Source organism: Eleutherodactylus coqui, chromosome 7 (genome assembly GCF_035609145.1).
Source record: "Eleutherodactylus coqui strain aEleCoq1 chromosome 7, aEleCoq1.hap1, whole genome shotgun sequence".
NCBI lineage: Eukaryota > Metazoa > Chordata > Amphibia > Anura > Eleutherodactylidae > Eleutherodactylus > Eleutherodactylus coqui.
In genome coordinates this window covers 57,828,127-57,852,196 of record NC_089843.1, presented here as the reverse complement: position 1 = coordinate 57,852,196, position 24,070 = coordinate 57,828,127, and the positions used below count along the sequence as shown (strand labels likewise).

At 42.4% G+C, this 24,070-nt stretch overlaps 1 protein-coding gene across 1 annotated transcript in view; it reads right to left on the bottom strand.

Moving 5' to 3' along the window:
* Window positions 1–15,928: 15,928 nt before the first annotated feature.
* The window catches only part of CHIC2 (cysteine rich hydrophobic domain 2), a 33,225-nt gene continuing 25,083 nt past the window's right edge, over window positions 15,929–24,070 (bottom strand). The window contains exons 4-6 of the mRNA XM_066573076.1: window positions 19,989–20,045; window positions 19,763–19,822; window positions 15,929–17,578 (exon numbers count right to left, since the gene is read on the bottom strand). Coding sequence (XP_066429173.1) covers window positions 17,528–17,578; window positions 19,763–19,822; window positions 19,989–20,045 — 168 coding nt within the window. The 3' untranslated portion in view covers window positions 15,929–17,527. The remainder of the gene's footprint in view (window positions 17,579–19,762; window positions 19,823–19,988; window positions 20,046–24,070) is intronic.

Sequence of the window (24,070 nt, the reverse complement as noted above, 5' to 3'; positions counted from 1 at the left end):
GATCCACGGCAGCAGGCATACATGAGGCCACACCAGCGCCTTCTCCAGATCCACCCATTGTTTTGAGCCGCCATGATGATGCCAGTCCAGTAGCCTAGTGAGGACCATGGCTGTGTAATAGTAGATTTTAAGGTCAGGTAGGCCCCCTCCCCCCCCCCCCCCTTGACTTTGTACGAGACATGGATCGATAGCTGATATGACTATTCTGCCACACACACACACAAATCTAAGAAACACCCATTGGATCAGTTTCAAAAACTGCGCAGGAAGCCTGATTGGCAGAGTCTGGAAGAGGTATAAGAATTTTGGGGCCACATCCATTTTTAAGACATTTACTCGCCCAAACCAGCTCAATTGTTTGGCAGCATACCTGTCCAGGTCACGTGTCACTTTCTCCAGTAGAGGAACATAGTTAAGATGGTAAAGTGACGAAACATCTGCCGCAATATGTGCCCCTAGGTATTGGATGGACCTTGCTCGCCATTTAAATTCAAATTGGTCAGCTAAGTGAGCCACCTCACCAGCTGGAGGGAGATATTCATGGCTTCGGATTTGTGGAGGTTTACTTAGAAATTACTTAGACGCCCAAATTTAGAAAACTCCTGGAGAGATGCTGGAAATGAAATGCGTGGTTGGGAGGTAAACATTAAAAGGTCATCTGCGTATAGAGCAGCCTTGCAAGTCTGGGTCCCAATCTGCAAGCCGTGTACATTGGATTTATTTTGCAGTGCCACAGCCAAATGCTCCATAACAATTGCATAGAGAAGGGGGGGACAACGGGCAACCCTGTCTCGTCCCATTCCTGATAGGTACCGGGTCGGACAGCAAGTCGTTCACACGAATCCGTGCTGACAGATTCCAGTACAGTGCAAAAATCCAATTCAAAAACTTGGGCCCCAACCCCAACCGCATCAGGGAAGAATGTAGAAAGTCCCAGCTAATGTGATCGAAGGCCTTCTCCGCGTCCACCGAGAGGAGACAAAACAGCTGCGACAATTGCTTGGCTTGGCTAAACAGCAGGAGGGTCTTATTGGTATTGTCTCTAGCTTCCCGACCTGTTTTGAATCCCACTTGGTCGTTATGTACATGGGTCGGTAGGATTGGAGTCAGCCTGCCTGCTAGAATTTTGGAGAACAACTTGATGTCTTGATTAATGAGCAAGATAGGACGATAGCTGGGGCATAGCCCCGGATCTTTGCCCGACTTGGGGAACACCATTATGTGGGCCAATAATGAAATTTGGTTGAATGTATCAATACAGGGGTCAGAATTTTGTGGAACTGTTTGAATTAATTTGTTATTTATATACATGTACCATATCCAATATAGTAAATAAATTTGTATATAGCATACACTTAATGGTCATTTTATTAAAGGCATTCAAAACATTCATCTAGTAGCGCTTGGGACCGCCTGTAGCCCACAGAAATGCAGCAATTCACAGTGATGTTCATCCAGAGGTTTCAGAGGACTCAGAGTGTCCCCCCCACTAAATGAGTACAGGTCATCTATATATCTGCCGTACCAGGCAACGGCCCTCACATAAACCGCATCACCATAAAAGACTCCTCCCACACTGCAACATAAAGATTGGCCAAAGATGTTGAGAAGGAGGAGCCCATAGGACAGCTGCACCCCTGGAGATAAAACATTGGGGGGTAATAGTAACATAGTAACATAGTTCGTTAGGCCGAATGAAGACAATGTCCATCTAGTCCAGCCTGTCTATCCTCCTGCGTTGATCCAGAGGAAGGCAAAAAACCCAAGAGCAGAAGCCAATTAGCCCTTTTGGGGAAAAAATTCCTTCCCGACTTCCTAATGGCAATCGAACTGAACTGAACTGGATGAATATATGTCTTTATTTGGCCTTACATACTATGTTACTATGTACCCTTCAAAAACAAAATAGAGGTGACAGAAATTAGATAAGTAGCATATTGGTTCAAGCAATGTAGAGAGCAGAGATCGCTCTATTGTGCGGTATGGACATAAACAGCACTGAAATAGCACACGTGACCCAAACATAGTCTTGTTTCCAAACTACATTTTCCAAACTTTTAAAAACCTCAAATGAGTTTCTTATATATTCTGGCAATTTATGCATGATGAGCTGCAAAAAATTATCTAACCACATAGAAAGTTGCTCCAGGAGAGACCCCACACCCGAGACAATTGGTCTCAAATTAGGAGGGAACTAAGATTTATGTCATTTAGGCAATGCATGAAAAATAGAAAGGCATGGATGTTCCACGTGAAGAAAATCTTTTTGCTTCTGTGTAATAAATCCCACCCCAAATCTCTCCTCCAAAAAGACCTTGAGTTTAGATCATACCTCCCCTCAAGTGATGATATGTAGAGGAATCACCAAGCATGTTACATATCAATGACATCTACAGTTCTCTATCAAGTATGGAAATTGAACCGCCATCATCAGCGAGACGGATCATGGTTGACCACATGTGGTTCATATAAATGCGATGGCTCTTCATGCGTTTGCTGAAAATACATGTCAAGCAGCAAAACATGACTTTTATGTTACTTATAAGAGCTTCAAAATTCAATCTTTCATAAATTGTTCTCCCACTTATGGAGTTTATGTTATTAAATGCTCCTCATGTAATAAACAATATGCCTGATCCACTCTTAAACCTCTCAAAAAAAAAGTTAGGCCTTATTCACACAAGTGTTGCGTTTTCACGCTTGCCGCATTGCGAGTAGTGCCTTAGCCGAGTCAACCGGTGCTGGTGACAGGTGAGTTGCGGCAGGGAGCGGGGGGGGGGGGGGGGGGGGGGAGAGATCTCCCCTCCTCCGTTCCTCCCCGCTCTCCCCCACCTCCCGAATCTTTAGAGACGAGCGGGGAGATACTCGGCTAAGGCACTACTCGCTCGAGTAATGTGCCTTAGCGAGTATACTCGCTCATCTCTATTGTACACCCATGCAAAAGCATGTCTCCAGTCAAAGAGATGGTGCCATCATCCTTCCGAATCAGCACTTCACTGCCGAAAGCCGGCCTCTCCTACCACTCACCGCCATCCCAATTGTAGTGATGTCAGTACTGGTTGTGCTGAAATATATATCAGTACCAGTCAAAAGTTTGGACACACCTTTTCCGGCTATGTTTTTTTTTTCCCATTGTAAATTCATATTGAAGACATGAAAACTATGGAGGAACACATATGGAATTAAATAGTAAAGGAGGTTTAAACAAACCAGAATATGCTTTATATTTTAGATTCTTCAGAGTAGCCAGCCCTTTTGCTTTTATGACAGCTTTGTACATTCTTTGCATTCTCTAACTCAGTTTCATAATGCCGTCACCTGGAATGGTTTTCAATCAATAGGTATACCTTGTCAAGAGTTAATTTGTGGAATTACTTGCCATCTTAATGTATTTGAGCTCATCAGTTGTGTTGTGTGAGAACCACTCAACTAAGTAAAAATAAACTACAGTGCATCATCACTTTAAGACATGAAGGTGAGTGACTTCAGAAATGTTCAAGAACTTTGACGGTAGCCTCAAGTGCACTCATCAAATGCTATGATGAAACTGGCTCTCATGATGACCACCCCAGGAAAGGAAGACCAAGAGTTACCTCTGCTGCAGAGGATAAGTTTATTAGAGTTACCTGCTTCAGCTGCAAATTACCAGCATAAGCGCCCACAAAAATGCTTCCGTGAGATCTCAGAGATCACAAGTACTCAGAGACATCTCAACATCAACAGTTCAGAGGAGATTGTGAGACTCAGGACTTTATGGTCGAATTGTTGCAAAGAAGCCCCCACTGAGGAACATCAGGGAGAAGAGCATATTACTTGGGCCAAGAAACACAAGAAATTATCATTAGAGCAGTAGAAATCTGCACTTCAGTCTGATGAGTCAAAATTTTAGTTTTTCGGCCCCAACCTCCATTTTTTTGTGAGACATAGAAAAGGTAAGCGGATGGTTTCTGCATGTATGGTTCCCACCATTAAGCATGGGGGAGGAGGTGTGATGGTGTGGGAATGCTTTGCTGGCGATTTATTCAACATTCAAGGCACACTAAACCAGCATGGCTACCAGAAGTATTCTGCAGCAACATTTCATCCCATCTGGTTTGCACTTAATGGGACCATCATTTGTGTTTCACAGGACAATGACCCCAACCAAACACACCTCCAGGCTATGTAAAAGCTATTTAACCAAGAAGGAGAATGATGAAGTGCTGCGTCAGATGACATGGCCTCCACAACCATCCAACCTAAACCCGAATCATAGAATGGTAGAGTTGTAAGGGACCTCCAGGGTCATCTGGTCCAACCCCCTGCTCAGTGCAGGATTTACTAAATCATCCCAGACAGATATTTGTCCAGCCTTTGTTTGAACACTTCCATTGAAGGAGAACTCACCACCTCCCGTGGCAACCTGTTTCACTCATTGATCACCTTCACTGTCTAATATCTAAAATGTGTCTTTTCCCTTTCAGTTACATCCCAATGCTTCTAGTCTATCCTTGTGCAAATGAGAATAGGGCTGATCCCTCTGCACTGTGACAACCCTTCAGATATTTGTAGACCGCTATTAAGTCTCCTCTCAGCCTTCTTTTTTGCAAGCTAAACGTTCCTCATAGGACATGATTTGCAGACCGCTTACCATCTTGGTAACTCTTTTCTGAACTTGCTCCAGTTTGTGTCTTTTTTAAAGTGGGGTGCCCAGAACTGGATACAGTATTTCAGATGAGGTCTGACCAAGGAAGAGTAGAGGGGGATAATTACCTCATGTGATCTAGACCCTATGCTTCTCTTCATACCTCCCAGAATTGTGTTTGTCTTTTTGGCTGCTGGATCACACTCATGTTCAGTCTATGGTCTATTAGTATACCCAAGTCTTTTTCACATGTGCTGCTGCTTAGCCCAATTCCTCCCATTCTGTATATTAGCTTTTCTGACACTTGCCCTACAGTTTGTGCAGACCATATTATATTCTTCTTTAGATATTCCCACCTCTTTCCATTTGATAAACATATTTTTCTTCGTTTTTAACATGAGTGGAAGTTTTGTGTTCATCCATTCTGGTCTCTTTAAATGCTTCCAATTCTTCCTTTTTTTTACGGATTGTTAACGATTGTGCTTTGAGAATCTCATTTCACAATATTTCCCAACCTTCTTGGACATTTCTGTCCTTAAGAACATCCAGCCATTGGATTCTTCCTACCCTCTTTCTGAGTTCATTAAAATCTGCCTTTCTGAAATCCAACCTTGAGGTCTGAGTTTTCTCAGGTCTTCCTCCCCTTTTTATCCAAAATTCAAGAATAGCATGATCACTGCCTGCTAAGGTCCCAGCCACCCTTACTTCCTCAACCATTCCCTCCCTGTTGGTAAGAATTAGGTCCAAGATAGTAGGTCCCCTTGTTTTCTCTTCTACCTTTTGGAAGATAAAGTTGCCAGCAAGAGCGGATAAGAATTTGTTGGATCCATTACTTTTACCTGAGAGAGATTCCCAACAAATGTCTGGATAGTTAAAATCTCCCATATTCACTATGTCATGTTATTTTGAGAGCTTTTTCTCAAATCAAACCATGACAAAGATGGGTTGATTTGAGATCAGTTGGACAACAGAGTGAACGAAAAACAGCCAACAATTGCTCAGCACCTCTGGGGACTCCGTCAAGACTTTGGAAAACCATTCCAGTTGAAACTGGTTGAAAGAATGGCAAAAGTGCACAAAGTTGTCATCAAAGCAAAGGGGGGCTACTCTGAAGAACGTAAAATATGAAACGTATTCTGGTTTAGCACTTTTTTTGTTCAATATGTGTCCCATCATAGTTTTCATGTCTGCGGTATAAATCTACAATGTAGAAAACACATAACAAATATGGAATAAAAAGGTGTGCCCAAACGAAAATACTGACCACAATCTATACTTATATAGAATCAGGTAAATAACGTCAAGAGCAAGGGAAAACGGTAAGAAGAGGTGGAAGAGTTAATAGGTAGGGCAGAGCAGAGCATTATGTGGTGGGTGGTCTAGGCTCAGGGGGGCGCCCTCTTGCTACTTGGAGCTCCTTGCTGCAGCTGGAAGGAGAAGGCTAGAGATCTGTACTAGGCCAGTCTTCATTACTCACTCGAGTGCCCTTCTTTAGTTCCCTTTCAACTGCCCACTTTATATCGGCTTCATTACACCAATGCTCCATTTGTGATGTAAATGCTCAAACTCGGGGAAGTTTTTCTTTTGGCCTTGTCTGCGGAAGAATACGGAGAGGTATTCAAAACGTATTAACACAAATCAATGGCGCTAATAAAAGCAAAATCTCCTTAGCAACATAATCTTGATTGCAAAGGAAGAACTGAGAGCATTTAGGAGAACAGTAGCCAGCATGGTATAAGCATTTGCCTGGAAGAATTTAACACAATGCTAAGAGGAGAAATTTGAAAAAAGGGGGAAAAAAGGAAAATGAGTGCACAATGAACAGTTACTTTTCTTCATACAAAAGTGGACAATTGCCTACATCAAATCTCTCGTGTGCTCCTTCACAAAGAACTGTGATACAATGTAGCTTAGTGGAGTTAAAGGACAATGCAGCCTGGACATTATCCTGTTCTATACTGTACTATTAGACAAATGAAGGCCCGGACTCACACTAGAAACTACACAATTAGGACAAACTCCAGTATACAAAAGAAGCATTAGATTTCAAAGCAAGGGAATGAATGATTATATCTATTTAATGGCCGCAGCCTCGTTTACTCATTGTATCAATAAATGGTCAACCTCTACTACTTATTGGATTTTCTAATGGACACATGTCCGAAAATATTTTATTTCTCTAGTTTTTGAATGCCTGATTTAATGAAAAATGATATTATCAGGATCTATGTCACAATTTAGAAATTAAATCAAAGGGGTAATCCACAGAAAGATACACCGCCCCACCAAAAGTAATTAATTTGACACCTGATCAAGTTTCAAAAGTATTTATTTCCATATGTTAATACTTAGTGGGGCCTCTTTTGGCCCTGATGAATATCGGATACTTCTTCGTGGTATACTTTCTACTAACATCTGATACACTTCATCTGGTATTTCCCACTATTCATCCTGCAAACTTCTGGTGAATTCTCTAAAAAAAAAAGGACAGTTTTCAAATTTCCTGACTAGAGATGAGCGAGCATACTCGCTAAGGGCAATTACCCGATCGAGCATTGTCCTTAGCGAGTACCTGCCCGCTCGGAAGAAAAGATTCGGCTGCCGGTGGCAGGCTGCAGGGGAGAGCAGGGAGGAACAGAGGGGAGATCTCTCTCTCCCTCTCTTCCTCCCGCTCCCCCCTGCTCACCGCCGCAACTCACCTGTCATCCGTGCCGGCAGCCGAACCTTTTCTTCCGAGTGGGGAGATACTCGCTAAGGACAATGCTCGCTCAAGCAATTGTCCTAAGCTAGTATGCTCGCTCATCTCTATTCCTGACCAAACGATCTAGTTCGGCCCAAAAATGTTCGATAGGGTTGAGGTGGGACCCTGTGCAGCCAGTCCAATCAGAGAACATCCATATCCTCAAACTGACATAAAACAGCAGTGAACTGTGACAAGCTGCGTTTTCTTGTTGGAAGTATTGCTGACTGTTCCCAGAGTATTGCCACATTGTTGGCAGCACATTTTTGTCTAGAATGTCAATATACACCTCCATGTTTATGGTTTTTACTACTACAACCAACAGATTAAGACCATGCCACATAAAACATCCACAGACCATAACGGAACTTCCACTGTACTTAACTGTTGGTACAACACACTCAGGCAGAAGGTGTTCCCCATCATCCTCCACACCTAGGTACGTCCATCTGATGAGAAGATAGAGTAATGTGATTTATCACTCCATAGAACGTTCCGGAATTGCTTAACTGTTCAATGACAACGCTCCTTACACCACTGTAGACGGGTCAATGCATCTTCTTTTATAGGAGAGAGACAGGTGAGAATAAAAAGGACACCCACAGATTCAGCCGTCCCTGTGTTGTGAGCCCATAAACTTAGGGCCTTTTACACAATCTTTAGATCGATTGATCTGCACAATAATTGTTAGGTGTATACATGTGCAGCGAGTGAATGATCAGTGATAAATTCTTAGATTATTGCCGATTGGATATTTCATGCGTACCCAAAGATCATTCTTCATCTGCTACAAATCCATATAAACAGGCGGCGTAACGATTTTCTGAATAGAAAGTAGTGGCAGAAAGGTTGACTAAAGGCGTGCTTATGGTAAAATGAACAATCGAAACTGCCCAATTATTGTTCAGTGCAAGTACATGCCAAGCAAACAATATACGACCACGTTACCATGGGTTATATGCTCGTTCCAATGTATCTTACCGTGTAGAAGGACCTTTAGTTTACGGTGCTCATTGGACTTGCCATGTTCCTTTTAATAACTCAAGCCAATATTGAATTCTGTGGTTCCGAGACCAAAAGTATTGGTGTGTGATACGAGAGCTGAAGCCAAGTTCTCGGATCATTAGCATACAGTCAGACTTATTAAAACCTAATTACAATAGGGATGGCATTGACATTTCCGATCACATGTGATAGGCTGAAGTCTGGCAGCCTAGTAGCAGGCAGTTTCACGCCTACTAATTAACACCTCTAAGTGGACTGGAAGCCGTAAGGTGAAAATTTAGCTTTTTGCGTTTATTTGTAAATGTAGTTATCTCCTGGTAGAGGGCATCTAGAGAACACATCCCAAGACAATTGTGAGGGATAATCATGTGGATTTAAACATAACAGTATGGAATGTGAAACTAAAACGAAAAAAGAATGGCTGTTGCTCCCGCCTGCTATTGTGCAATTTCATTAAAGGGACCCGGTCATCACTGAACAGCAGTTAAGGAGGTATGCCCATCTCAAAAATAGTATACTGCTAGGATATGCCATCACTTTATGATCAGTGGGGGTTACACCTCTGAGACCCCCCTACCCCGAGAATCACATTATTGTACTTACACAGCAGCGCCCGTGGGTGTGGACTTCCCCGCGGTGTGGACTTATTTGGAGTGCCACTGACAACGCAACAGATAAAGCAAGTTCTAACATTTGTGTGCTTGTTTTTTACAGTCCTATTTTCTAAATTTGGGGGCTTTAAAACGAATTACCAGTTTTCTATACAGTTATGGTTTCAATAGACAATGGTCATCCCAAGAGCCAATTAATATATGTCCGATGACCAATATATAGAGGTTCCATCGTGGACAAAAGAGGATGCTCATAGCTCACTTTTTCCTCCCCTCACAATGACCTCAGCACAGATCACAAAGCATACCTATACCTCCCCTCCAATAGAAGTCAGTGAGTCATCTCCAGTCTACACGTTCCTAACTTAGCTATACAATGCCTGTTAACCCTTTGCAATCCAATTTTGGATTCAGGCTTTTCTAGGGGGCTTTCTCTTTCTGCCATTATACAATGGCACCATCTGCTGGCTACAGCCAGTACTGCAGTATAAATAAACAATATGGGTCAGAAGCGGCGCTCCAATGGTGCATAGGAAAAGTAGACAAGGAACTAGTATACAGGGGGACTCACCGCAACTGAACCGGTCCCAAGGTTTTGGGAACCGGTCAGTTTTGTAGATCCACGTGAGCCTCTTGTACCAATAGAATAGATGCAGGTCAACGGTCCTAGGACATCCCAGAAGGAGAGCGACAGAAAGTAATTCCAAACAAATACATTTGAGGAGGAAAGAATATGTAATCAAAATAAGGAAAAAAACTTTCGCGCTCCGTTAATCTGTATCGGTGTACATCAGGATCTTACTTGTTAGGGGGTGCCCGATCTCCTGGCACCCCTCACATCCAGAGAAGCAGAAAAGCCCAGCTGAGAAGAACGTGTTCTTATAGACGAAATATAATATGTTTAAAACGAATTGACAATGCTGCGACGCGTTTCGGCTTATGCCAAGCCTTTCTCAAGCATAGTGAGCAGGTTACAAGTTGTCTCTATTTATAGTTAACATACAAATGAAGAGGAAAGGAGGGTGGAGGGACAGGAAGGAGGGGGGCGGGGGGAGAGGAGAGAAAGGGGAGGGAGAGAGGCTGGTCCGTTTGATCACTCCCCTACGTGGGTGTTATTTTTCAATTTATAGAATTCTTGGAAAAGAATCTCAGCAGCACAGGATGTCTGATTAATACCTGTGTGAGGACATCTACATTATAGGGGTAAGATTTGCTAAGATTTGCTGAGATTCTTTTCCAAGAATTCTCCTATAAATTGAAAAATAACACCCACGTAGGGGAGTGATCAAACGGACCAGCCTCTCTCCCTCCCCTTTCTCTCCTCTCCCCCCGCCCCCCTCCTTCCTGTCCCTCCACCCTCCTTTCCTCTTCATTTGTATGTTAACTATAAATAGAGACAACTTGTAACCTGCTCACTATGCTTGAGAAAGGCTTGGCATAAGCCGAAACGCGTCGCAGCATTGTCAATTCGTTTTAAACATATTAAATTTCATCTATAAGAACACGTTCTTCTCAGCTGGGCTTTTCTGCTTCTCTGGATGTGAGGGGTGCCAGGAGATCGGGCACCCCCTAACAAGTAATATCCTGATGTACACCGATACAGATTAACGGAGCGCGAAAGTTTTTTTCCTTATTTTGATCACAGTACTGCAGTATGTGACATGCCAGAGAGGGCCCCGACAACAGAGCGGCCAGTAATATACAGTAAGAATACTCTGCCGGACGTCTTCCGACATCGGAGCTGTACAGTCTTCAATCAGAATGTCTTTAGACATCAGACAGTGGATTGAAAAGGGTTAAAATATGCACTTCCCTACAGCTCTCACTAATTTTGCCAACACAGCATTTAAAAATTGCTGAAAATATTCCCCCCTGCCCCAGTTTATACAAAGTATCATACACCCATACATTGCACAGAGGCTTTCACAGCTACAGCAGTAACATTGCCATGCCCTATAGACTGTGGAGGTGGCATTTATGGGCAATGCTTACATGAAGCAGTGCTTCGTTCGGTGGACACAGTAGAGAGGAAGTACAGTATATAACAAAGACATCTAATTTTTAAGTAACAAGGCTGAATAGAAGCTATATCCTGGAGAACCCTTTTAACGTGTACCTCTGACTTTGAACAGGTCTTCTGTTTACATCGGAGGCAGTGGTCATGTGGATCGTTTACCCACATGAACGCTGCAACCAATAGAAGGTCCAATGGGGATGTAGTCAGCGACGTTTCAAAAACCTACTGGGGGCTTCTACATTAGAAGCCCATGTAAAAAGGTTTATGGGATGTCACTAGACCTACTGTCTGGGTGACATCACCAGTCAGATGCCATAGAGCCAGTGCCATGGTGAGTCTCTTACCTTTACATAGTGTTGGGCACAGTGGGTCCAAAACTATATAGAAGAAATAACTCAGGCAAGCCCTTTAATAAAGAGTCAGTTTCCATTCACCAACTGGCATTCTGGGGGTTCACTTTTATGATGTTTTTACACAATCTGTGCTCTGCCTTAAGGTACATTAACAGAATTCATGAGTTCTGTATAAACTACAACAGGGATTTCTATAGGTAACACCACAATGCATAAAACATGGTTTTTACGTGCATTCTATGACAAAATCCATCTTGTGGATGTGCCCTTCATCTAACGGAGCTTGACCTCATGACAGGTCACTTTTAAAACCATCCAAAAGTCAATTCGCTCCTTTAATAGTTAACGTTCTAATGCTTTTGTTTGAACCCCATTACGTGAGAACTAAAGTGTCATTCAATGCTTAATTAAAGGGACTCTCCAACTTAAAAAAAAAACAAACTAAAACCCACACACCTATACTCTCCTTTTAAATGATCAGCACTACATGCTGCTGCCCGTGTAGTCCCTGGTGGTATGGAAATAGAAGTTCCTGAATTGGTGACATGCCCTTTATTGTGCACATGACTGCTGCAACCAATCACTGCATTCAGCGGTCACGTCTACTAGAACAGCACGTAACTGCTGACGGCAGTGATTGGTTGCAGAAATAGTGAGCAATGAGCAGCATGGCATGCATTTGCTGCAGGATCTTCCGGGGCCACCTTAATGGCTCTAGAATACAGGGCATTTGATAGGGTAGTGTAGGTGGTTTTCAATATACTTTTCTGTCCTCTAGACAATTTTCTTAAAGGACCACTCTGGTAATTTTTCCATTCCTGCACCCCCTCATCTAATTGCCTGTCACAGTCTAGAGATCTCCTCTGAATATTGCAGTCACATCCATGCAGTGTTGTCTCTAGCCTGATGCTTATCAGCCACCATCTTGATGCTGATTCACTCAGAGACTGCACCACTGCCATTACATTCTGTATTCGCCTAAATAAGCTACAGACCATATGTATGCACTTAAAATGATGAGCTGTGATCTCCTCCTTTATAACTGTGTGACCACCACCAGTAACTGTGATAGAAATGTATGCATCCTCCTCTGAAGTGCATATGTAGTAGGATCCACCACATAGGAATGATGCTGAGAAACTGACTTGTGTGAGTATACGAGGGGCTGCTAAGTCATTGGCTTTGTGTCCTTTTTTTGTTTCTATGGTAACAAATGTTACTTCACATGAAAGCCTTATGTGCCTAATATAGGTTTTCAAAATTTTGTGTTTGTAGCTAATGGCAACAGTGATCTAGGCACGTGGGAAAACAAAATGGCGGCGTCTAAGACGATATTCACAGCAAATAAGAGCAGAGGAGTGATAATCTTGTTTTTGCAAGGAAAGTCCACGAAGGATATTCATGGTAATATGTCGCAGACATTAGGGGATCAATGCCCTTCATATTCTACAGTTAAGAACTGGGTTGCCAAATTTAAAACAGGCCACTTCAGCACCAATGATGAGGAACGTCCTGGCCGACCAAGGGAGGTTGTTGTTCCGGAGATCATCGATGCTGTGCACAACCTCATACTAGAGAAATCGGTGAATTTCAGCTAAAGGAAGAGCAGACATCATGGGGATTTCTTGTGAACGTGTTTGTGTCATTATCCATGAACATTTTGACAACAGATCAGAAAAGCATGTGAGTGAAAACTTCCCGGCCCATTTGTCAGCGTTTCCGGACTGATAAGAACTTCCTGGATCGACTGGCTACTATGGATGAGACCTGGATTTATTTGTATGACGCTGAAACCAAGGAGCAGTCAAAAGAGTGGAGGCACAGTGGTTCTCCTCGCCCAAAGAAGTTCAGGGTGCAAAATCGGCCACTAAGGTGATGGCGTCTGTGTTCTGGGATAAGGAGGACGTGCTGCTAGTGGACTACCTTCAAAATGGTTCCACCATCAATGCAAGGTATTACATTGAACTTTTGGAGCAATTGAAGGCAGAAGGCCAAAAGGCGCAGCAAAACTAGTGGAGCTAGGCTTCCAGTTAGTTGACCACCCACCTTATTCACCAGATCTAGCTCCCTCCGACTATCATCTGTTTCCAAACCTGAAGAAACGCCTCAAGGGGACCAAATTTCACATCATTTCTGATGACATGGCTGCTACGGATGACTGGTTTGAGGCACAACCGGAATCCTTTTTGCAAGGCTTGCAGAACTTGGAATGCTGATGTAAGTAGTGTGTTGACATCAGTGGAGAGTATGTAGAATAAATGTAAAGGTTCATCTTCCCATCTCGTTTCTTTCTGGGAAAGGCCAAAGACTTATCAGCAGCCTCTCGTACTTTGGCTACATAATGCATATCACTCCTACAAACCATGTTGGCAAAACTGTTCAAAATGGTTCCTAGAATTCTTTTTTTATCTTTTTTTTTTGGGGGGGGGGGGGTCCTCTGATGTAACCCATATTTTCTAGTTTGTTATCTCATTGCTATCCCTATCCCTCCTGGGATTCTATACTCTGTGCAGTCATTTCACAGTTCAAAATTTTTTTTTTAATATTTATATAAAAAAAAAATATATATATATATATATATGATCCCTTTCATCTCCAAACTACTAGAACGCCTGGTTTACTCCCGCCTTGTAAGCTATCAGAGCACTCTCTCCTAGACCCCCTACAGTCTCCCTTCCGACCTCAACATTTGACAGAAACTGCCCTTACAAGGGTATCCAATGACCTACTGACAGCCAAATCGAGGGGCAATTACTCCCGACTAGAGATGAGAGAGCCTACTTGGCCACGCCCCTTTTTCGCCCGAGCACTGCGATTTTCGAGTACTTCCGTACTCGGGCGAGAAGATTCGGGGGGCACCATGGGTGAGTGGGGGGTTGCAGCGGGGAGTGGGAGAGAGAGGGCTCCCCCCTGTTACCCCCCGCGCTGCCACGCCTCCCCCCGCCCCCCAAATCATTTCACCCGAGTACTGAAGTACTCAAAAATCGCGGTGCTCGATCGAGTAAATACTCAAAACAAGTAGATTCGCTCATCTCTACTCCCTACTGATCCTCCTCAACCTTTCCGCAGTATTTGACACTGTTGACGACAAACTCCTCCTTAGTATGCTTCACTCCATTGGCCTAAAGGACACTGCTCTCTCCTGGTTCTCCTCCTACCTATCTGACCGCTCTTTCAGTGTCTCCTTTACTGGCTCTACCTCCCCTCCTCTTCCCCTTGCTGTTGGGTTCCCCCAGGGCTCGGTCCTCGGCCCCCTTCTTTTCTCTATCTACACAGCCCCTTTTGGACAAACCATCAGGAGATTTGGCCTCCAATAGCACCTGTATGCTGACGACACTTAGCTATACACCTCTTCCCATAACATCTCTGCACCTTTCCTCCAAAACATCACCGACTGTCCGCTGTCTCTAACACTATGTCCTCTCTCTACCTAAAACTAAACCTCTCTAAAACTGACTTACTGGTATTTCCACCCTCCACTAACAGACCTCATCCTGACATCTCCATCTCAGTGTGTGGCGCTACCATAACTCCTAGACAACATGCCCGCTGCCTTGGGGTCATATTCGACTCTGATCTATCATTTACCCCCTACGTCCAATCTCTCGCCCGAACAGGTCAGCTGCACCTCAAGAACATCGCAAGAAACTGCTCTTTTCTCACTGTGGACACGTTAAAAACGCTTACTGTTGCCCTCATCAACTCCCGACTCGATTATTGCAACTCGTTGCTGATCGGCCTCTCCTGCACCAGACTCTACACTCTCCAATCCATCCTGAATGCGGCAGCCAGGCTCATCTTCCTGTCCAGCCGCTACTCGGACGCTTCTGCCCTGTGCCAGTCACTGCACTGGCTGCCTGTTAAATACAGAATTCAATTTAAACTCGCTACCTTCATCCACAAAGCCCTCCACAGTGCAGCACCACCCTATATTGCCTCCCTCATCTCAATCCATCACCCAGTCTGGGCTTAATTCGAACTTCTCATTCCCGCCTCCAAGACTTCTCCAGAGCAGCACCGGTCCTCTGGAACGCACTACCAAAGGCTACCCGAGCAATCCATGACTTGCAGAACTTCAGGCGTGCTCTAAAACGCACCTCTTCAGGGAGGCGTACCGCATTCCCTAAACAAACCCCTCTGTACTCCGCCTGATAACATGCTCCCTGACCTATTGACTGCAATCCCTGCTAGCCATACCGTTTCTGCCGTCACACAGCTAAATGTCTGACCATTGTCTATGTGTATAACATCGCTCACTCTCCACCTCGCCATACTGTGCACATCTCCAGGCCCTTTCCCTTCTGTATCACCCCATTATTTGTAGTATGTAAGCTCGTTAGAGCAGGACCCTCACCCCTATTGTTTCCATCAACTGATTACTATGTAACCATGGTTCTGTAATTTTTGTATTTTGTCTTTCTGTATTCCCAGTCTATGTAAGCGCTGCGGAATATGTTGGCGCTATACAAATAAAGTTTATTATTATATAACAGTCAATTATCCCCTCATGTGGGACTCAACTTTATTTTTAATAAATTCAAAAAAAGTGTTTGTAAAATAAAAAAAATACAATTCAAACATTTTTCAATAGTTATATTTTTTCATTTTAATAGTGTACAAATGGCAAAACATAACTAAAGCCAAGCATCTTACAGCAACATATGGGCATCTGATAAATTGTACAACCGATCTTTCTTGATTAAAATAAATGGTGCACTCCGTTGCCAGCAGTGGTTTTGCACCCAAAAAGGAGGAAAGAAAAATATTAACAAAACGGAGCAAAAATGTTATAAAGGGAACATGTTAGGAAACGCTTCATCTATACAGCTTCATTCCACCCACTCTGTTAGTGCTGGCTCTACATCCGTTAATAGTCAGATTAGTTTGAAAGAAAAACAAAAGTGTAAAAATAAGAAAAAACAAAAACTTATAGCAAGTTATAAGATATCTAAAGGGTGGCGATGGGGGGGGGGGGGGGGGGGGGCGGGGGATCATGACACCAACGTTAGATAAATGTACCACATACGAATATATATGTGAATGAGAACGAGTTCTCGTGATGACATTCTATGAGGAATCTAAGATGAAAGTGATTTTTTTTTAAAATAGTGGTAGTAAAGTAGCTTTCCATTTTAAATAGAGCAGTGGTAAAAAAAAAAAAAAAAGATTGTTTATCCTTTTAAATAAAGTATGTGAATTTTAAATGCTATGTATCCTATACCACAGGTTTTTTAACATTTTTAACTAGTTTTAGCATATAAGGATGTTCAGACAACACCCAAGTAAAAAAAAAAGGCATATTATTCACGATAAATTAAAAACAATGAAATTATTATGCGTACGGAGTTTATTATGTGACAAGGAGCATGTTCCAGGATTCACTCCGAGCTTGCTAACCAAAAAGATACATGTAAGCAATTAAATAAAGCTTGCATGTGAGATGCAGCCAAATAAGTGGGTAACACAGGAAGACGAGGAGAGGTAATTAAGAATACATAACATTACAACTTTGTACAGGCAATCAAAACAGTAAGTGGGAAAGTTTCCTAATCCAGAATTAAGACCAGAACTGCATGGTCCTGAGCTCCAGCAATATGCATCATGCACAGTTTCCACATTCTAGATTAGTCTAGAATGCATCAACTACAACTTTTTTTTCCCCCCAGGACATCCTTATCAGAGCCAGCTGATAGGATCATCATCATAGGCAGACAGGGATTCCTAATGGTGCAATGAAATCTTGGTTCCCAAAAGTGTGACATGGGAAGAGAAGGAAGAACAAAAACGTGGGGAGGGAAAAAATAAATAAAAATCACCCACATAACCACTGTGAAATCTACAAAAATGAAAGCCTATGAATATTGTATATGGGAAATGAACTCTATATTAATGTGAAAAGATAGTCACTGAATTATTTTTCGTACTGGTAAAACGCTAAAAGCACATAAGTGTTAAACTGACGGAAGTAGTGTTTTTGAGGAATTCAAAAAAAAAAATTATATTCCTTAAAATAAGGAACAAACCACAAGATTCAGTAGAACCTTTGCTATGTCACCACTGGGAAAATACCAAGCAAGGCACCATCGGAAATACAGGTTAAGTTGAATAAGTCCTTGTGGAAATGAAAAAAATAAACAAAAACACTAGAAAGAAAAAAAACATGGGAAAAAAAGACTGCTAATCTGGTCGAAAAATTGGAGTCTTTGGTAAAAATTCTATCAAGATGACCTGCGAAAAGAAGAAGAAACGGTCAACTTTCTGCTTCATCATCGATACAAAACTGTGACATTTATTACCCCCACTTAAAGGAGATGTCCCGCGCCGAAACGGGTTTTTTTTTTTTTAACCCCCCCCCCCGTTCGGCGCGAGACAACCCCGATGCAGGGGTTAAAAAAACCACCCGCACAGCGCTTACCTGAATCCCGGCGGTCCGGTGACTTCAATACTTACCGCTGAAGATGGCCGCCGGGATCTTCTACCTTCGTGGACCGCAGCTCTTCTGTGCGGTCCACTGCCGATTCCAGCCTCCTGATTGGCTGGAATCGGCACGTGACGGGGCGGAGCTACACGGAGCCCCTCTCTGGCACGAGCGGCTCCATAGAAGAAAGCTGAAGACCCGGACTGCGCAAGCGCGGCTAATTTGGCCATCGGAGGCCAAAAATTAGTCGGCTCCATGGAGACGAGGACGCCAGCAACGGAGCAGGTAAGTATAAAACTTTTTATAACTTCTGTATGGCTCATAATTAATGCACAATGTACATTACAAAGTGCATTATTATGGCCATACAGAAGTGTATAGACCCACTTGCTGCCTCGGGACAACCCCTTTAAAAGCTACAGGACAATGAATTTCATGGAAAACAAAAGGCAAAAGAAAGAGGCCAAATCAAGCAAACAAAAAGTATCTTTCGAGTCCCAAGTCTATTAGATGATGCCAACACAGCAGGAGTTTTAGAGTAATAAACAACAACAGAGAAAGCTATGAAAAGGAGGCATACAAACATATGGTTGAGAGGTCACTAAATCTGTTAAAGTAACCACCGGCTAATTATTAACTGATGATCTAAGTAATACAGTTCATCACATTTAGATCGCAAAACAAAAAAAGGGACAATTCCTTTGATAGCACCTTCACAATGAAAGTATGCCTTACTGCTAATCATGGCCTTTTACAACTAATTAATGGCCTAGTGTCAAGGGTCTATTGTAGATTTTCCCTTATGAATATTGATTCACTTCAGGAGGGTAATTAATTATAACATGGAATACAAGAGTTAAATCCAACCACTACAGATTTAATGATCAACTCAATAAAAAAGATATAGTTTAGCAGGTGAAAGTAAGTTTTTTAAAAATATTTCTATCATTTTTTTTAGCCATATTCTAAACAAATAGATTAAAAATCAAGCATAACTATGGCGTAAGTGATGGAGACAAATCACAAAAACAGAAAAGGATAGTTTTTTAGATACATTTTTATGTTTCAATTAAATTAATTTCAATTAAATGAATTTCTATTTTTAGATTAGAATTTAATTTGCTACTGTAATCTAACTTGTGTAATATAAGACTTACATTTTAACATGAGCCTATAATTTAGATTTACTGTGAAATTACAATTTACACTGAAAAGATCATTTACTTATAATTTAGATTTTAAAAGAATTTACACTTTAGATAAATTAGATTTTGCAATATATAAAATTTAATTTACAATACTTCTATTTTAAAAATGATTTACATTTACTTAAAGAATTAAAATTTACATTATGAATTTAAGACTTTTTTAAAATAAAATCTAAATTATTCTTTTTTGATATACAGATTAATATATACATAAAAGAATAAAATAAAAACTTCTACTAAAAATAAAAAAAAATAAGTTAAAATTGGGCTGTCAACAATACTTTAACCCGTAATAAACCAGAAAACAGGCCGGTTTACAAAAGACAAAAGATCGAGAAATATTTGGTTTCAGAAAATAACCATAAAAAGGGACAGGAAGGTCTTTATGCCTGTGATGAATTATCCTATGAGAGTGAACTTGAATATGGCTATTTAGTATAATGCTAATCAAGCTTCAGACTTGCTGTGCACCAAAAGATGTGCTTATCTTTCTTACAGAATCGAAAATTTCACACCCCATCAATGCACGCCTGAGCTACTTTATTTCAGCAATTAATTTATTATTTTTCTCCACGGCGCGGTGAAGACTTGTCTGCGCTCCCTTCATAACTTTATAAATCAGCCCTATGCATGACTCTGTGCAATTGTGGACCGTAGAAAATCCTTCCGCTCGGCTGATTAAGCTCTTGACACCTTTACTGATTAATAATCGCGAAAAGAATAAGATCAGAGGCAAAATAAATGATCATTTAATAGAGAGACTCACAAAACAGCCCTTTAACTTACATATTCCATCATGTTATTGGTTTCACATTTCCTTTTGCTCAGTCTCCAGTGCAAGCACAGCTGGAAGAGAGGGATAGTAAAAGAAGAAAAATGAGCTCCGTTGGACTGCAGCACACACATTAGGCCATTTATCCACCTTTCATATTTTTTGCTTAACAAAAGCATCTGTTTCCATACTGTGCAATTCAGACTTCAACACTGCGAAGTTGCTCCCTGCGGTACTCACCTTGTGGTATAACCTATTGTTTTCCCATTCCAATAACTTCTCAATCGATCTTCGTGTCTGGAAGACAAATGAGGGACAATTTTACCCTTGGGTAGCTTAAGGGGGATAAAGAAAGAAAAAGAAAAAAGAAAAAACACATACACATTGCAGCTGTTTATTGCAGGAGACAATTCAAGCTATGGGACGGTGACCGAGTCTGGGGTGGTCTATACTGTTATCAAAGGGAGGCTGTTAACTAGTAACTCAAACCGTAATGGACAGACTTCCAGGGGGGAGCCAAGGATTCACTCAAAACAACTTAACAGTATCTGATTAGCTCATAAATATGCCCTTAATTGTTTACATACTGACATTTTGGGTAACAACACGAACAGTAGAATAATCGTATCCGTGTAAGATACAATTTTCTTTAAGTCAACGGAAATTTCTTTTCAACGCACTGTTTTAAGATCAGTAATTAATGCTCTGTTCTCATTACTAAAAATCCACTGAGGAAGAGTTCAATTCATACAAACATCACTGAGAACGGCCATACTTACTGAGGCCGACAAATCAGCAGGTACAAAACACCAAGACCCAGCAGCATGCACAAAGGTGAAATGCCATGTGAAAGAGGTAGGATTGCTGCAAAATACTGATGAACTATCATTGACATGCCTACTATGCATTGAGAGAGGGTGGCTGCTTAGCATTATACGCACACAAATATCAGTAAGTAGGTCCGTTTTCAGTGATTTTTGTACAAATTGATCCCTTTGTCAGTGGATTTTTTGCAACGTTAGTGCAGGGACTCCCAAGACAAGAGGACCCTTGACAGGAGTTACAAGCTTGTGAAGGTTAGCCAACATAACTAGAGATGAGCGAGTATCCTCGCTAAGGCAAACTACTCGAGCAAGTAGTGCCTTATGCGAGTACCTGCCCGCTCGTCTCTAAAGATTCGGCTGCCGGTGGGGGAGAGCGGTGAGTTGCGGGAGTGAGCGGGGAGGAGCGAGATCCCCCCCGCCGAATCTTTAGAGACGAGCGGGCAGGTACTCGCATAAGGCACTACTCGCTTGAGTAGTTTGCCTTAGCGAGTACGCTCGCTCATCTCTAATAACCCATTTATTTTCAGGATCAGTTTGGCCTCAAGATGCTGGGAGGGCCTAGGGGGTTAAGTGCTTTGTGGAGTACATTTATAAGTGAGTGGGGCAGCCCACCTGATCTAAATAGTATGGGTACAGCCAAATATGTAACCTGTCTGGCACACTATGCAAGTTTTATCTGTGTGCAATATTAGGCAGCCCCCCCCCCCCCCCCCCACCAATATGTGGTAGGCGTGGGTGCTCATCAGTATTTTGCTACCTTCCCCATATAGCACTTTGCCTTTCTGCAAGTGGCTGGGAGTGTTGGCATTTGTAACTGTTTATGGGTCTTTGTACCAGCGAGTATGGCAGCTTTTAGCGATTTCTATTCATATTAGCGGCTTTTTTCCCCACATTTTATTTGCAGCAATATTCTCATCAAAAACACTAGAACCCTGATGGACTTCAATATAAGTCAATGTAGTTTACTGAAATTCTAAAAAACAAATCCTTGGTTAAAATGTATTTTACAGCACTAAGGGCATCAATGACTTATCCTTAGGACAGGTCATCAATATCAGAATGTCTGCCCAGAACCCCCCAACGTTCTCAAGTGAGCATTGTAGCCTCAACTGCATCCCCAGCATAGCACCATAAATTTCATAACGACGTATGGTATAGCAACTCAATCACTTGAATTGGGCTATACTTGCACTAATGACCGCGATAAATGAGATCATCGACACTGGCATAACAAGTGGCTATGGTGCTCACCAAATAGCCCTCCGCATATACAAAAGGGCTGATCAGTAGGGGTCCCGTGCAGCAGACCCCCTTCTATCAGATATTGTTCACCTGTCTGGAGGAAAGGTCCATAGTCAGATCTAATCTAAAAGATTGTGGTATGTCTTTATATCGTACACCAACATGTTAAAAGTCATGGGACAGGAACAAATATCGTGTAGGATCCCCTCTGGCCCAACAAAGTGAAGCAACTCGACATGGCATCAATTTAACAAGTTACACGTGATACCATGGATCGAGAAATGTTAAATGTCCGCACAACTTCAAAAATGGAATGTCCCATCCGTCTGGCACCCACTAACAGGCCTCATGTGAACTCCAATAATTGCAAGTTGCCTTGCAATCAGCACGCTGGGCAGACTTCAACCTCACTCACAAGATAACACCTTACAACTTATACAAGTGTGGGCGTTCCTAAGCCATCCCCCGATGTAACGCCACTTCATAATCAATTTACATTCTGCTATCCCATGACTTGGCAAGTCAGCGTATAAACAAAAACCATCCTGTCATCCAACCCTTATATGAGACCACAGTCAAAATGAAGAGAAGATGGAACACAGATTGTTTCATATATTTTAAGCCACTGGCCTGGAAAATCTTGTATGCATGCAAATGTTTGTACTTTATTGACTTATCCAATCCAGATGGCCTCCTAAATCACAGATACATGTTAGAAAAGCTCATTAGTGAGGTCTGATCTCAGACCACTGCAGATTTCCAGAACAGAAAGACCCAATCAGCTTTGAAGACCCAATAAATTCGGTTTTGCCTCTTGCATTGTAGCAGCCATAAATAAAATGTTTTTGCAAAAAATGCTGTAGGAAGGGTTTTGCCGGGGAATAAAAAGTGTTTTCTTAAAGCATTATTTTGGATTTTGACATTCACATACATTGTTTAACCTCATGATGCCAGGGCCTTTTTTTTTCCATCCCTGCCTTTCAACAGTCAACTTTATTTTACTGCTGACATAGCCACAACGAGACTTGATCATACTTGATCAAAGGCCTTTGTTAGGCCTTGGGCTGCTATGACAACCGCTTGCCACAACGCGATCACATTGTGTGGTTGTTGATTGGGCGAAAGAGGCGGCCCCTTCTCTAATCGCTTCAATGGCCAGAATTGGAGGAGTCTTCGAACCTGGTCATTGCAGGAGAATGTCAGCTGTATAACGTAGCCAGGCATACTCCCCACACACTACTAAGTGTACTCCATACTCTCCATGTGCACGTGACATACAAATATGTCACATCGTCAAGAGATTAGACATTAAAAGAAAAATTTTAGAGAATGACAGTTTTAATTCACAGATATTGAACTTTATTTCTACACTTTAGCTAATGAACTGATATATAGATGTCAGTAGTAGAGATGAGCGAGCATGCTCGGTTAGGGAAATCACTCTAGCGAGCATTAGCATTTTCGAGTAACTGCCTGCTCGTCCGAAAAGATTCGGGGGCGGGGGAGAGATCTCTCTCCCCCCGCCGCCCCCTGAATCTTTTCGGATGAGCAGGCAGTTACTCGCTCGAGTAATTTCCCTAACCAAGCATGCTCACTCATCTCTAGTCAATAGCTAAAGAGTGACTAGTTAAAGTTCTAAAAACATAACTGAAGCGAACGGTCTGCCTAGATGGTCTCCTGTGTACAGCATATACAGCGGCCTACAAGGTGTTCATTAACAAGCCATTGGTTTCTCTGCTTGGAGTGGAATCAGAATACTTTGCTGCTGGTGACTGCATTATGCCAAGGAGCAACAGACTAAAGTCTTTCGGCAATATTCAATCTGGCACTGTGCCCAGGCAGCATCCGCACCTACTGGCCTTCTCTTTCTCCGGCTGTACTGCGGATGGTCCACACGGTGAGCTGCCGGACATGTGCAGTACAGTTTTTTTTTTTTAAATCCCGGCTTTTCCGGCGGCGTCACTACGTGACGACGCTGAATCCGCGATCTTTCCGCAATGTCACTGTGGAAGGGTCGTAGATCGGACAGCTTCCAAGCCTTCCGTGCGGAATTTGCACATAAATGGAGCATGCTGCGGTTTCTCCTCCACAAGTGGGGGGGGGGGGGGGGGGGGGATCTGGAAACGCAAATAGATTTCCACTTGTGTAGAGGAAATTGCGTTTTGCCACAGCATGCTATGGGCGACACTTGCTGAACAATCCGGAGGATTCTGCAATGCAAATTCCGCCTGTGTGCAGGCGGATTTAGCTACATTA